Source organism: Streptopelia decaocto (genome assembly GCF_964273445.1).
Source record: "Streptopelia decaocto genome assembly, chromosome: 1".
Classification (NCBI taxonomy): domain Eukaryota; kingdom Metazoa; phylum Chordata; class Aves; order Columbiformes; family Columbidae; genus Streptopelia; species Streptopelia decaocto.
The window spans coordinates 103,282,861-103,298,365 of NC_138663.1; the positions used below are offsets into that span (position 1 = coordinate 103,282,861).

Sequence of the window (15,505 nt, forward strand, 5' to 3'; positions counted from 1 at the left end):
AAACCAAAACACAAAACCAAGAAAAACTCTACCTCATTGAACAACTGGAACTCATACTGTGAATAAATATTTTTATTTTTCATGGCAATATCTTCAGCTTATGAAGAAGTTTAAAATAAAACATGCTGTGTCCTATTTCTTTCTAGGTCTCCTACGTAAAAGCTATCGACATCTGGATGGCCGTGTGCCTTCTCTTTGTCTTTGCGGCATTACTGGAATATGCAGCAGTCAACTTTGTTTCACGGCAGCACAAGGAGTTTCTGAGGCTCCGAAGAAGGCAAAGAAGACAAAACAAGGTACAGCTGCTCTTTACTTGGGGTTACTGGTCTGCCTTGACAGCACACTGATGTGCAGCTTGATTTCTGACCTCAGCTCTTCTTGCCCTTGCAGGAGAGTCTTATTCTAAAGTTTCCTTTTGAGTTTTTTACTCCTTGATAAAGAGCTGAAAACTGGCTTCTGGGTTTATTTGTAGTTCATGATGCTATTGATAAATGTCGATAGATTGGTCACAGATTCCAAGGATTTTATGCTCTTCTTACAGTTTCTAAGGCATTTGTACTTTTACTTGTGAAATTAGATTTTCTTCTAGTCCCTAAATATTACGCTATTATATCGCACTCACCAGAACATAAAGAACAGTTGGAAGCAATGATGTAGATCAAATGCCAATATTGTTTACTAGACAACATCCAGGTGTACATCAGCACATGCTTGAGACCTGTCTTTTCTAGTTCTACCAGAGCTAGTCATGCTAAAAAGTGAGATTCCTTAGCGGAGCCCACTGCAGAGTGACCAGCAGTTCTGCTCTCACTTCTAAACCAACAGTGACTGGTGTCTTTCCCAGCTGAATCCAGGAAACATGGCCACTTTAAAAAAGAGAAAAATGAAGACAATTTCCTCTCTACCTTCTACTATTTCACAGATTTTCACTGATACTAACTTCAAATTTTTAGCAAAGGTACTCTTCGTGAGTATCATTATCATGTCATTTTATACCAGTGACTGAAATGTAGGAGAGAGTCTTGTTTTTAACCTAGATGTCAGTTTAGAAATATTTTTATAACAAATATAATTTTTTTGTAAATAACAAATAACAAATATTTCTATAGAAATATATTTATTTTATTATTTCTAATATTCCTTGATTTTTAAGTTGGTAAATGGAAAGACAACAATATATATTAAATAGAATTTTAGTCCAGTTATTATCACTGTCACAACCATAGGATGTTTCATTGTTCGTGTATCTATTTCACTGGTTTTCAGTATGAGTAGGAACATTTAGGTTCATGCTCTACATATGCATTTGCTAGGTGAAGTAAATATTTGCTTGAGTTGCATGAGTGCTTCAAGCCACAAATAATAGTTTCCTTTACAAGAGGGATGACAACAATGGCACAAGGCATTTGTGTTTTGACAGGTCTGTCTAACAAACGTTTTGTAGCTAATAATTTTTGATGGATTCTCTGGGAAGCAATCCAGTGCTGTTCTCTGTTTCAATATTATTGTCAGGTGAATTGAGATTCCCGTTAAGATTAGATTACAGGAGTGAGCAGAATGCTTGCCCATCTGCAGGCACACATGCCAGATGCACTGCCACTAGAACCCTCTCCTTTCAAAAAGGGCACGGCAGCAGCCAAAGCTGCTGTATGATGGGGTCTGTAATTCCAGTTTCAGATATGATGTCCTCCTTAGAGATGAACAAGTAGGTAAGTAGCCACCAGTGTTAAGTAGCAGTATCCAGTGGCATCGCTCTAAAATTATGAGGTTTTGTTCTACGGTAGTGGTTATTCATCTTCTGTGGGAATAGTTATTCTGGTAACTATTAAAAGAAAGTTATTCAAAACCAAATCACCAGAAGACCTGTGTTTATCCTAAGTCAGTTGATACATGGATTCTTTGCAAAATGGGTAATGTCCTAACTGCATACAAGGAAATCTGCTGGAGACACACGCCTCTTCATTTACAAAGGTTTGCTTTCTCTTTTCATATGAATCTGACTGCACAAATTTTAAAATAGTGAATAAAGTTGCTAAGGCCGCCTCTTTAGGAGGTGTTTTCTGCATCTCTTTCTTCTGTGTCTCATGATTTTCTCAGTTTATTTTGCCTTGAAAGTGATTCATGTTGTTTTGCATGATAGTCTTCTCTAACTGAGCCATTCTTCTCTTTGCGTGTTGTGTACGTGTGTCATTGTGTTACCACTGTGTTGTTCTCATTCTTGCTGCTGCTGTCTATGCTGACACTCTGGGGACAGGCACAGACTATGACTGTTGGGAATCAGAGCGTCGAGTCCGTGCGGCGCATGAATGGCTTGCGGAGCAAAGAGTCATCACCTTGCGGGACAGTGAATCAGATCGGCAATTCAAGTTCGAGGGTAAAACTCTAGTGAGAAAGAGAAAGCAAGAGAGATTTTTAGTGTGTGCAGTGATGTCATAAATCAGCAAAATGAATGAATTTGATGGCATCACTAGTAGTCTCTTGCATTCTCTTTGCTAAATGTCTGCACAAAATACACAATACTGTCCCCAGCATGAACAGCAGTTTCATGTTGTACATTCTTGTGGCCCATCCGTATTCCTTCTTTTTTTCCATGGTTGGCTCATACCACCACCACTCCAAAACCCCCAAGGAAAGTGCATGTATATATTGCAGCCTGGTCCTGTATTAATATAGGGTGAGTAGGGGGGACAGGAGCATAGAAGATACCTTGAGACGGAAAATCCCATATAAGATAAGCATTCAGATGAGTACATTCCAACAGAACTTGATATGTATAATGCAATGCATCTGTGTTGGTATGATATTTATTCCTGAACCATCAACCTGCAGTGTTCCTCCTTGTGATGTCCTGAGCCCTGCTTAGTGGAGTATGAATATCTATGAATGAGAAAAAATTATTCATTGATTTCTTTTTATTTGCTTGGAGAAGAGCCATGGGGCTGAAATCTTTTACACAGCGTAACGTGTAGCAGATCTGAAGCAATATGCTAACAGCTGATAGATCCAGATTATGGGTGAGTTGTGGAGGTAATAAAATCAGTGATGGAGAAAGAAATGAGTTTAGTGTGCAGCTCACTGCTTGGTACTGGTGGCTGAGAAATGAAATGTATTCATTTTAATAAAATGGAACCAGGATTTAAGACTTTCAGGACCTGATTTCCCAGAACAAAAACATTGCCTGAGTAGTTTTTGAGCTGTAATTGGCCTCTGACTTAGACCAAGGTCTGTAAAGTTATGTGATTATAAGATGCAGATGATTTCAGTGGATTTTGTAAACCATAAAGGGAATGATTATCTTTCAAAACCAAAGCAAAGTTACACAGCAAAATTAGGATAGGGGGTTTGCAGTGCAAGAAATTATTCACTTTCACAACTACAATATCAAACAGTAGAAGACACCCTTCATTTCTGGATAATTTCTAACTGTAGAAGTGATCATACTTACTTATATACAAAACTGAACATAAAAAGAAAAACACCTGGGTCTCTCTAGAAGATGTGACCCATACTGCTGTTCTGCCACTGGGAAGTTGATGTCATACAACTACAAAATCAGTTCAGGTAAGTACTCAGGGTTGCATGTCTTAGCAGTCACCAAGTGCTAGTGGTTCAGCTAAGGTTCATGTAAGGCCCAGTTTTCTTCTCTCTAAGGAAAGCTTGCAGAAACTTGTCTTCTACTTGTGAATATTGTGTGTGACGTATACAACCAGGGCAGTACACAGAAGGGCCCTGTTACTGCAATACTTTTGCTGCAAAGCCCTAAGAGCTGGAGCTGCACTGAAGTTGATTTCCCTTAGAGAACTGCCACCACAGAAGTGACATGCTCTCGAGAGATGAATGGAAGAGACACATCAAAACAAAGGTTTCTGAAGTAATGCTACCTGCAGCTCAGCACTTTTCTGCTCAAAAGAAGGATGTTTATGTGCAGAGGGAAAGATAGCAATGTAACCTGTGGTGCCACAAGAAGCCTCACAAGCAGGGAGTTTTAACTTGCTCACTGAATCAAGGGTTTATGATGAATGTGAATCTAAAAGTCACAGGCAAGTGACTGGGACACAATCAAGATGAGACAGCATAAAAGAGGGGTGATTTAATATCTATACTGCATCATTCAGCGCAGAGGAAAAATAGGCATTTGGAATAAAAGTAGGCATCAAATCATGCTTGACCAGGATTCCTGGATTTAATATCTAGGTCTACAAAACACTAAGATACTATTCTTCGTTTTATAAGCCTGTATCTCTGTCACTGCTTTCATTATTGCTTCTGCTGGGTCTTGTTCTTCTTAGTGCTGCAGCCCCTCAGAGCATTGCATGAAAGCACAAGACTCCTTAAGAAACCATCAGATCTCTTAAGCCAAAGGTCAGACTGGTAAATGTTTCTCTAGGAAAGTCTGGGTTGTATTGCTGGTGGTCCAGAAATTGTATTTACAGCTAAATCATTGACTTGTCATTGCATTAGAACATATTGCACTGTAAGGGTCTGTTGCCATTCTATACAGAACAAACCCCCATATGCTCAGGTAATCAGTGCTTCAACTCATCTGCCCTCCCCATGCAGTTTCTGTTGGAGAAAGCATTCAACACTTGTCCTGAAGATGTGTGTAGACTTCCTGATCACAGTGAAATACACTCAAGAGTAGCAATACTTTGTTGCTGAGGGAAATAGTAGCGTATTTCTTATATATCATGATACTAGTTTTTGCATAGACACCAGGCTGCAGAAGATGTTAGTCTGATAGTACCGAGGATGTAGTACAGTTTCATTATATCAAAATACAAATTTACATAGTGCCAGATCACCTGAATGAGACTTTTTTTTTTTTTTACATATGATCTGTAATAATAAAAAAAAGATTTGCTTATTTTTCAAAATGATGGGTTTCCAGTGAAGCAGAACTCTGTTTACACAGGTTCAATCATCCCTTTTTGAAAACAGTAATTATTATGTTATACGATCGGTAGTCAAAATGAGTCACTGTACACTAGTATTCATACCATCATATCAGAGATGACTTCCTAAATTATATATGTGATGGTTACCACTGTGACCAAGAATAGGGCTTCAGTTTGGGACCGTTAGTGTTAAAAACAATACTTTAGAGCTTGAATGAAAAATTGTGCAGCTGGAGGCTGTGACAGACTTTAATCCCATGTGCAGGGAACACAGAGCAATACAAATAACAGTGCTGCAGCCAAGGGGGTTCACATGCATGCAGATTAGCAAAGGGAGGCACAAATGGTGTTTTCAAATGAAAGACCTGGGTCTGAGACTAAGTGATTACAGCAGCAAAGGAGAACTCCACTAAGCAAAGACGGCAGCACCCAGTCCAGTGGTTCAGAGAACTACTGGTCTCTGTATGGAGCTGCCAGTGGTGAGGTGGGTACCCCAAGTGCCCAAACAAAATCACTGTGACTGTTGAGATAATACATTTCCATCTTTAAAAAGGAGAAGAGGGATGCATTGAGTAACAGCAATTTTCGAAGACCGTATCTACAATTTTAATCATACTGAAATTCCTCCATCAGACCCCCCAGACAATTTTCTGAACTTGCCCATTGAAAAAAAAATGAGTGCCTTCAGCCTGACTTTTCCTTTAAAACACTTGCTACTACTGTCCTCGGTGGAAATATTTGCCCGCTAGCCTCTGTGGACACTGCACTCGGCGGGATGACGTGCACGGTTTGCATTACATAAGGTGCTGCATCATGTGAATAATGGAAGTGCTCAAGGAAAGCCCTTTTTGCTGAGCTATTTTTAATACTCACGGAGTGAGCTCAAGCGCACGAGTTTCATTGTGAAAAATAGGAAGCCAAGTCTGAATGGCTTCCTCTCTCACACACATCTTGCTTGCTTAATGGATTAAAAAGAGCTATCTGCTGTAAATAAACACCCTCAAGATATTGTGGTTACTTCTATTTCTCCAGGGCAATTGCATTAGCACTTTAATGTAACTGCATAGAAAAAATCCAGAAGATGATAAATACACCAAAATGATCATTTAGCTTGAAGTTATAGTCCTGCATAAAACGGCATAGAACCAGTTAAATAATAAACACAATACATTTCAACATGTTGCCATGTCACCTTATGACTTTGTCTGAATGTCCTTGTCTATCTTTTTTGTTGTGTGCATGAATAGGCTAGCAATGGCCAAAGCTAACATCAGCCGAAGTATCTTTATTGTTTATTAAATGGACTTACTACAGTGAGTGCAAACATTGAAACAGACGCATAATTTCAAACAGGAAAAACATCTTGACATAAATCCTTAGTCTAGCTCTAGGTACAAGTCTAAAGACAGACAGGAGTCCCCAGAGAAAGAGTAACCTGTAGGAAAAGAAGCTTTTCAGCCATGGGATTGGTATCCAGGCAATGGATCAAATATCTAGTAAGAGCAGTCTGTCCAGGCAGACAGACCAAGCTTACTGGAAATCCAGATTTTCCAGTGAAAAGCAAACGCAGACAAAGAAACAGTGGAAGAAAGAAACTGTTTTTTATAAGGCACTGTTTACAAATGTTGTGAAAAGTGAAATGGAAGCTTTTCCTTCTCTTGCTGGAGGAGTGGAAGTAAAAAACCTCAAAGCAAGCCGTGTTTAATGTGTTTTACAGGTTCAGACACAGTAAGATGATGCACTATATGGGGTAGATTTTTCACCCCGAACCACGAAACAGAAAAGAAGAAAGATAGTTACATTTCAAGGGACAGAATTCTGAAAGCCAAATAAATATTTGGGTTCATTAAACATTTTGTAATCCAAGGCAGACTAATTTATGGAACATGTAGTACCCATTTCTGAGAAGTACCTCCAAACATCAAGTCACAAATATCTAGGTATCAATTAGATGGTAGAGTACACGTGTACAAGTTCACAAGCTGAAGTAATGGAATCCAGGTACGAGAGCAGAAGCAAAGCCAGGAGAACAAAATCAGGAGAAAAAATTTTACAAATTCTGGAAAGCAAAAAACCCAAACCAAACAAACACAAAAAAACCATAAACAAACCACTACAAAAACTGAGGACAGGGAAAAAATGCCTAGCCCAGAGGTAGTGGAAACCAGAGAACTGGAGAACTAATGGGGAGCTGGTAAGGCTGCAGAATGGTGAATCTTTGTATCTGCTGAAATTTTCAGAGCAGCACACCACGGAGTACTCTGTGGGAGCAGGGGACAGATAATCAAACTGTAGGGACCAGGCATGACACAAAAGCATCAAGTAGGACGTAACAGAATATAATGACTCATTCTGGCCAGCTTGCAAATAGTTTAGCAAATTACTCCTTAATGTTAAATAAAATACCAACAGGATATAAGCACCATAAAACTAAGTTTAAAAGGGCTACAGAACATTAATATTACAAAGTTTAAGAAGTGAGATGACAAAATGACTGTCTGCTGCACCACCTGGGACAGGTAGGACTGGAAAAGCCACGGTTTTTTGTTTGCTTGGTAGTGTTACTTTGCTTTAGAAACTGAGTCCTCTCTTGTACCTACTCAGCATGCAGTGGCTGAAAAGACCAGCTCTGAACTGACAAGCCTTGGGGACTGAAGTCTGCACTTCACTCAAGTGAGTTTGTCCTGGTAGTTACTCATGAACAGCAGGAAACACGCCAGAAATGAACTCTGCAGTTTTCCAGCTCATGAAAGGTACTCTCCAACTGGGTGCAAATGTCTCATTTTTTATTACACCTAGGGGAGAGTGCAAACTGAAAATAGGGCAGAGGAAACTAGAAAGAGACAGGAAATGGTATTCTTATTTTTGATGCTTTAAAGAAACAAGAAGCAGCTTTTCAAGAGCCATCTGCCACAGGCACAAGCTTTTGTTTCCCAGATTATTTTAGGAAATGGTGATTCTTTCACTGGACATGTTCTGGCCCACCTCATTTCATGGAAGAAAAAAAATAGTGAAAAAAAAAAATTCAAATAGGTATTTCATGATAAAAAAAAACGAAGAAAGGGGACTTCAGGAGGAGCCTGTTTAACCTAAAGTAGCACCTACCCACGACTCCAGAAAGAGAGTGAAAAGCCATTGCAGTCTCAAGATTTAGGCTTAGGCTGCACAAGGGGGCAGGGAAACAACTTTGCCCCAAAGTTGGGTCCTTTGTTCTTTATCTTTATCTTTGTTATTTATTCTTTATCTTTAGCTTATCTTTACTCTTAACCTGGCTGGAGTTAGGACCCAATAAGGCCCTGGCTTCAGGGTTTCTCACTGCAGTGATGGTCAGGTCCTCTTTCCAATGGGGAGGGTGAAAACACCTGGAAGGAGAAGAGTTTCCAATGCCACATTGCCAGGGGTCTGTCATGACACTTCATATCAGTTCTGAGTTCTGTCCCAGGCTTCATTTGCAACAGCAGGGTATTTCAGCATGAATAAATATAAATTAGTATTTCTATAAGAGAATGAAAGGGTCGTGCAGTTAGAGCCAACATAATGTAGGCTGAGAATACCAGCACTGCTGTATCTGTGTATTTCTACCCTGATTTGCAACTGTGCTCGCCCTGTGCATCTCCAGAGCATAGTACACCAGTTGTATCAAATTACGTGGTAAATTGGTGAGATGGGCAAGTGTTCAGTAGGATCCATGAAATGCATATTTACATCTGACCCAATTAATCCTGTTCTCCACAGGGGATAGAAGCTGCTATTTGAATGTAATTAATTGTGAAACATTCCGTAATGATGTTGTCCAAATGACATTGTGCAAAACCAAATTGTATTAACTAGACTGTTGAAACCTCATGCTGTCTCAAGGTCTCAAAAACTTCATGGGTTCCAGTAAAATCCAGTTTTTATAGTACTTTTAAAAAATAATTGCTGAAGCCCTTTGATTCTCTATTTTTTTTTTTTCCAGGGGGAAAGCTATATTGTTTAGTAAATCCTGTTCTAATTATCAGCCATTGCTTATGGTGAACTCATCAGTCAGAGACGGATTCTGACAGATTCAGTTTGATTTAATGATCAGATATGTTTATTTCACTTGATCCACTGCTAGAGCAAGATGCTATTTACTTTATTTGTTTGCTTGTTTGTTTGGTAGTAATACTAATTTATGTCACATAAAATAAGCAGCTGGCCAACTGAGAGTAGATGGTTAGATGCAGAAGGAGATTCTCTTTGCTACAACATGAGGAGGGGTCTAGGCAAAGTTACACCGGAAGGAATAAACACACTTTGAAACTCCACATGTTCTGAGTGCTTGTTGCTGAGTCTTTCCAGAGTCCTCACAAAGTCCCATTTCAAGTTGTGAGCATTTGAAAACTCATTGCCAAGCCCAGCCACAGGTCACTAAAAATTTACCCACTTCTGCTCCTGTGACAGGACTCTCTATGGCATCTCAGAGCTGGCACAGCCCTGGCTATTCCCACACAATCCTTCTTTACTACAGTAGGATCAATGTCAAGAAGGACTTCTTATTGGAAAGCTGTTTTCCAGTGACTGGTTGAATGTATCTGGCATACTGAGTGTGACAGAGTGGTTTTGGCTCTTGAATTAGCAGACTGGAAAGATGAGAAAACGTTGCTGTGTTTGCCTAAACATGTGGATTAATGAGAATTTCAGAATCCTATGGGTGAATTTCTGCATCAAGCCTGTAACTTCTCTTTGAGTGATAGCATAACCCTTTGAGTCATTTATCTTCTAACTTGTGTATGTAATTTCTCACACTGATACTGTGTATGCATTGGTACACAAACATATATAATCTGCTTGCATAATCACAAGTTATTTTACCAGCGTGCCAAGGTTTTAATATCTGTATGATATCATGACAAGACCAATAGGAGACATGATGCCTTTGTTTTCATGCTTCACCTCACTCTCTTCAAGTGGTTTTCCATGCAGTTTTCTGAGATAACTCTTTCTGCTAGTCATCTGGAAGTGACTCATTCATTTTTCTGTTAAGCTTTCGTGAACCTGCTTCTGGTAGAGAATTGCCTTCTGTAATCTTCAACTGTCAAAAGAATAACTAATTAAGAACTGAGATCACAAGACCTGTTCATTATCTGAATTGCACAAATGTGAGATCTTGCATGCCGTTTTAGAAAAGCAAGTTGTGCTTTTCCTCTTCAGGTTGTAAAGTCTTGCAGGTACCTGCAAGGAGCTGCCCTGATACTAGCATAAACTTTCTGAGAAATTAATTTATCTGTTAACTTATGCTAGCTTTCCCTTTCGCTGCCATGGAGGGGTCACTTTTCTAATATGGTCTGTCTCTGTTGTCGAGTTGACAGGAAAGAGCTGGGCAACAGATATTTCTGAAAAAAAAAAAAAAAAAAAAGTTTTACCACATTCATGGTCTTCAGGTTTTGCAAATCAGAGTGTGGAACGAGACACTAAATCTCCTCATTTGCCCTATCTGCAGAATTTTGGTCTTGTAGGCTTTTTCCTGTGCTAACCACGGCAGACAAGGCAAGTTACAAGAAGTCTGATTGACTGTGATGCCACTACAGGCTGGTGAAATAAAACGAACTTGTGCATCACAGGATGCTCTTTACAGTCTTTGGTATCTTCTGTCTGAAAGAAGTATTTCAATGTCCTAACACTCTTTTTTTCACCATTACATACTTGGATGAATTAAGATGTGTTTGTCTGATGCCAGGTGTTTCATTGCATGTGCAGCATGACTGCTTATTCTGCATAAGTACTCTGTCCTAACTTTGAAAGGTTGGTGACCCAGCCAATGTACAGGAATTCCCATGTGAAACTTGAGGGATATTTTTATGTTTGCAGATATTTACACCAATAAGCGAATACTCAAGTCTTCTTAAAATCACTTTGTGCTCTCACTCAGTAATTTTCCAGGCCTTCCAACAGACTATATGGATATTTCCTATAATCTTCCAGTGCCTCTTGCAGAAGGCACCTTTGTTGCAAGTTTTGAAAGTCCTTGCACCATCCTTTACAGAGGAACAGTGGTAAATTACATAGATATTCAACTGCAGTTTCCTGTTAGGCCATAATGTCATCTAATCTTTCATCAAGTAAGTCTCTCATATATTTGTGCATGTATGTGTGTGTGTGTGTGTCTCGCATGAAAAAAACAGAGAAGGCATAACATATTTTAGATATTATTCTCTTTACGTTAGCTTTTCACTGTGTTTCCCACATAGATCACTGTATTTCTTTTGTGCCTGTCTACCTAGTAATTGCCAGTTTCCCCCAGGCTCTCAGATACTGACATGTCCTGTCATGCCTGGGCTTCATTTTTTCTGGATTTAGTAATTCTAGTTCTGTCTCTGAGCCTCTTATGTTTGGGTATCATGTTTCTCACTCCAGGTAGCTTTACCAATATTTCCAGTAATTATTTCCCTAGGAAAGCTAAAGAGGATTAGTTGTTTCTTGATTTATCTGCTACCTTCAAAATTATTGTTGTATATAGCTTTTAAATTACTTTTTAACCTTTCCCTACCAAGCATGAGCTTAGTTGCTCTCCTTATCCAGTTTGCAAATCTGGGTTTTGGCTTTTCAGCCTAGTCAATGTGTTCTTCATGTAACATTTGTTTTCAGCTTAACCTTTCTACCTAGCAATAGCCAGATTTCTGAACACAGCTCCCCTAGAACTGGATTCCTATTAGTTTTATGAAAGAGGAGAGAGTGGAAATAATAGACGTTTATTATAGAGTTTAAAAAATGGTTGTAAACAATTGTTTTAGTAATTCCTAGAGAAGGGTATAATATAGGATTTAGATTATTTTTTTCGGTTTTACATCTTAGGCAAAATGAACTTGTCACCTGCTAAAGTTTAACATGATGCATTGTAGTCAGAAGACAAAGGGACTTGGTAGGAACGCTTCTTCTGGTCATTATCCAAATGGGGCAGCTGTTCGGCAACCCGCTGCCTCTCTTTGCTGTGGAAGGCTCCATCTAGACATGAAAAAAAACAAGAGGGTTGTCCTGTGCTAGGCCAGGGCTTTGCCTAGCACGGGAAGCTCTCTGTGACATCTAGATGTCCTCAATGTATCCTCCTGGACTCCAGGACTTTGCAGCTCAAGGACTTTCTAAGCCAGAAGTGATATTTTTGTGATGAGTAACGTTTACTCTTTATGGTTAGGGCAGTCACGTCAATGTGATTATTTATGAACTATTAAAATGCTTTTCTTAAACTTTCTGTGAGTTGTTCATATTAGCTTTTCAGCACTTGTGGGCCTAAGAGTACATATGGCCACTGGAGCTGCCAGGAGAGTACGTTGGGAGGGAAAAGGGTGGTGGAAGCAGGGGGAGATCCTGTGTGAGGTTAATCAAGAAACAGAAATAAGCAAAGTTATGTATTAGATGAAAATGAAGAGGATAATGTGTGGCTTTGCAAATCATAATGCATAGCTGCAGTGTTACATCGGTATTTGTCATGAACAAAGTGATACTGCATTTAGTGACCATACCTGCAAGGAGAGCAGGGTTGAAGGAGAAAGAAGGAGAACTAGTCATGCTACTTTTCTTTCCTAATCTGAGGTATTTCTGTTTGGACAATTGCATGTACAAAAGCAGGGAAAAATTTAGCATATTCGAAGACTTAACATAAGCCAACTTCATCCTGCCATTTCAGATTTCTCTGGTGGTGGTTGGGAGTCCTCAGTTCATGCAAGCAACGAAACAAAAACAACGTAAGAAAGGAAGATTATTTGCTCCTAAAATTAAAAAAAAAAATAGTATAATGAAGGACTAAGTCAGTGTTGCTGTTCCTAATCTTCACTTTTCATGTCAACTTGAGCTCCTACATAAAAGCAATTGATTAACTGGCTGTTGCAGTTCTTTTTTTTTAAATGCTTTTAGAACTGCCATTTTGTTTCTTATTTTGGAGATGTCTTAGATTTGTCTGTCATTAACTTTGGTGGAGTCAGTTCTGTATTTTCTGTTAACGGGTGTGTCTTTTATTATTCTGCTCTTATTGTTACATGTGTTGGATGTTCATGCGGTGGAGATACAAACTATACTTTTTCATAGGGATGAAACAGATGTGTGACGAAAGACTAACAAAATATCCAGAGATGACAGCTTTTTGCAGGGACAGAAAATGTCTTGCTCCATAGGTGTAGATACTCTTTTTCTTTCAAATTTGCACAAAGGACATTTATCTCCGAATACATAACAGTTCCTTTTAAGATGCTGTGGTACTGTATACTCCTGTTGTACTGTTGCCGTGTTTCCCCAAAAATAAGACTTACCATGAAAATAAGCCCTAACATGACTTTTCAGGATTTTTGAGGATGCTCGAAATATAAACCCTACTCCAAAAATAAGCCCTGGTTACAGTTCATAAAAAAAAGTCAATTTAAATAGTGTCCGGGCAGCTATACATGTAAAAAAGCAGTAAGTTTTGGAAGCAAACATTCTTATAAGGCCCTGTCACTGCTATACGTTCCTTGCTGCCAAGCCTGACTCTCATGGGTCTGTCAAATATTTACCTCCTTCAGCTATGAAACAAGAACCTAGCTCTCCTGAAGTGAGGTCTTGTTCATTAGAGGGAGATAGAAAGGTATTTTGGAGGGTGTACCACACCTTATCTCTTGTGTGAGCTTCAGGCTGCCTTTACCCAAGGCAGATGCCTGCACTTCCAAAGAGCTGTACCTCAGGGGTACAGGGTTGACCAAAGGGTGATCAACATGCCATGGTTAGATGGGAGTTTTGACCTTTCCTTTCCCACAAGCCCTCCCCTCATGCCTTCCATATCAAAGTGAAGATGTCTTAGGAATTGGTACCAAATTCATATGAACCTGGAGATCTTCTCTGCCAGCAGCTTTTGAAGCTTTGAAGCAAACAGGCTTAGACTTTAGCCTCTTTGCATGTTTAAAGCATTACAACCTAGAGAAAGCTGTTTGACCAGGCCAGTTATTGATTTATATTCTGTTCTTCAAACTACAAACACAGAATCATAGTATGGCAAGGAACAGGACCAGAAGAGCCCTTAAAAGCCAGCTGGCACAGCCGGCACCAGGCAGTATGCTGGGAGATTTACAGTTGCTGAAAATATTAATCAGTGCTCTTAAACAGTTTCTTCTGTAATGTGCCCAATATATCAAGAGTGAGTTTAAGAGAGATTTGTAAGGCATCGCTCCTCAGGGAGACTGTGAGCTGAATTATATCTCTTTGTGTATGTGCTGACCTGTAGTTGAGTATTTCTGATTTACACCCTGTAATTCTCCTTGACTTGCAAGTACGCCTGGAACAAAGATCAGTAAAAAGTCTCTGAACAATTATTTACCTTTCTGGACAGGAATGGCAATAGACTCTTTCCATCCTTAGGCTCTGGTTCCCTTCCTGTCTGCAGCAGCACAGGTTACAGCTGCAGGTACACTACTGAGACACAGGTATACAATTTTGTATCTTGTAATCTACAGTCTTGTGCCAATCTCCTATGGAGCTGTTTGATTTCTGAGTCTGTGCTCTCATCCTTTCTTAGCACTGAGAATTGCCCTTCACCTTCTAGCCCCTTTTAGAGGTTATTCCTAATTTTATCTTCAGTCTGGAATGAGGAAACAGTTTTCAACACATAGATGAGGATTCAGGATTAATCTAATACTTATCTTGACAGTGATATAAAACCCATAAATGCATGATGCAGTCTAAAAACGCCCTGCCTGAACAATTAGCTCAGTAATCAGACTTTTAAAAAATGATGGCAGAAAAGCAGAGCTACGGATTAAGATGCACAATTGTTTTCTTTATTTAATAGAAAAGCATGCAGAATTTTAATTATGATCAGGGGATTTTAAGTTTTCTATAAGTACTAATGTGGATTGCTAATGTGACAACTGTGGTTTGAGAAGGAAGGAGCACACAAGGCAAGATTTGAAAACTAGCACATAGGAATACAGTGACTATTTCATTTCAGACCCTGAAAGAGAACACATATGTGAAATGAATATGTGACAAGTGGGGAGTATTGTAATTCTGTGTGAGGAATTGACAGGTCAGACAAACTGCAACCATGTATTGTGTGTGATGGCAAAAAGATCACATAATTTAGAACCTTTGAAGCAACAGAAAAACTGAGCTCAACGTTTTCTTACAATGATCTAAGAAAGAACTGTCTCTCTTTTTTCCTTTTTTTTTTTTTTTTTTTCTCCCGGGTTATATATAGCTGTTCGAGAAGGCCCTGCTGAGTGGAAAATGGAGCATATGATCAAGGGCAGTCCAGTGAGTCAATTTACTGACTAAGACTGTAGATTATCATGTCAAATATATAGCAGCAGCAGTATGAACAATAATGAAGCCTAGTTTATTTCTTTCCTGTAAATTGAAATAAAGACGTGATTGAAATTGTCACACCTCGGATTTATGAGCCAGATTCTTTTAATCATCTAAAGCAAATTGTCTTATTCTTTATACTGACATTTATTTTAGGAGCCATTCCAAGACTGGCAAGCTGAAACCATCTGTAAAAATGCGTCAAACATGTTTAAAATATAGTCTAGACAGCCGTCCCCTCAGGTGATGGTTCAATAGTCTCACACTTTGAAATACCTGCTCCCCTCAGACCCAAAGAAGGGATAACTCAGCTTTTCATCCTG

General features: G+C 39.2%; 1 protein-coding gene across 2 annotated transcripts in view; it reads left to right on the top strand.

Annotated features, from left to right (window-relative positions):
* GLRA2 (glycine receptor alpha 2) overlaps positions 1 to 15,505 on the top strand; it is a gene marked incomplete at both ends in the record, with an annotated part of 127,017 nt that overhangs the window by 97,348 nt on the left and 14,164 nt on the right. For both annotated transcript variants that reach the window (XM_082051837.1, XM_082051836.1), the window contains one exon: positions 147 to 296. In XM_082051837.1, the coding sequence (XP_081907963.1) occupies positions 147 to 296 (150 nt within the window). The remainder of the gene's footprint in view (positions 1 to 146; positions 297 to 15,505) is intronic.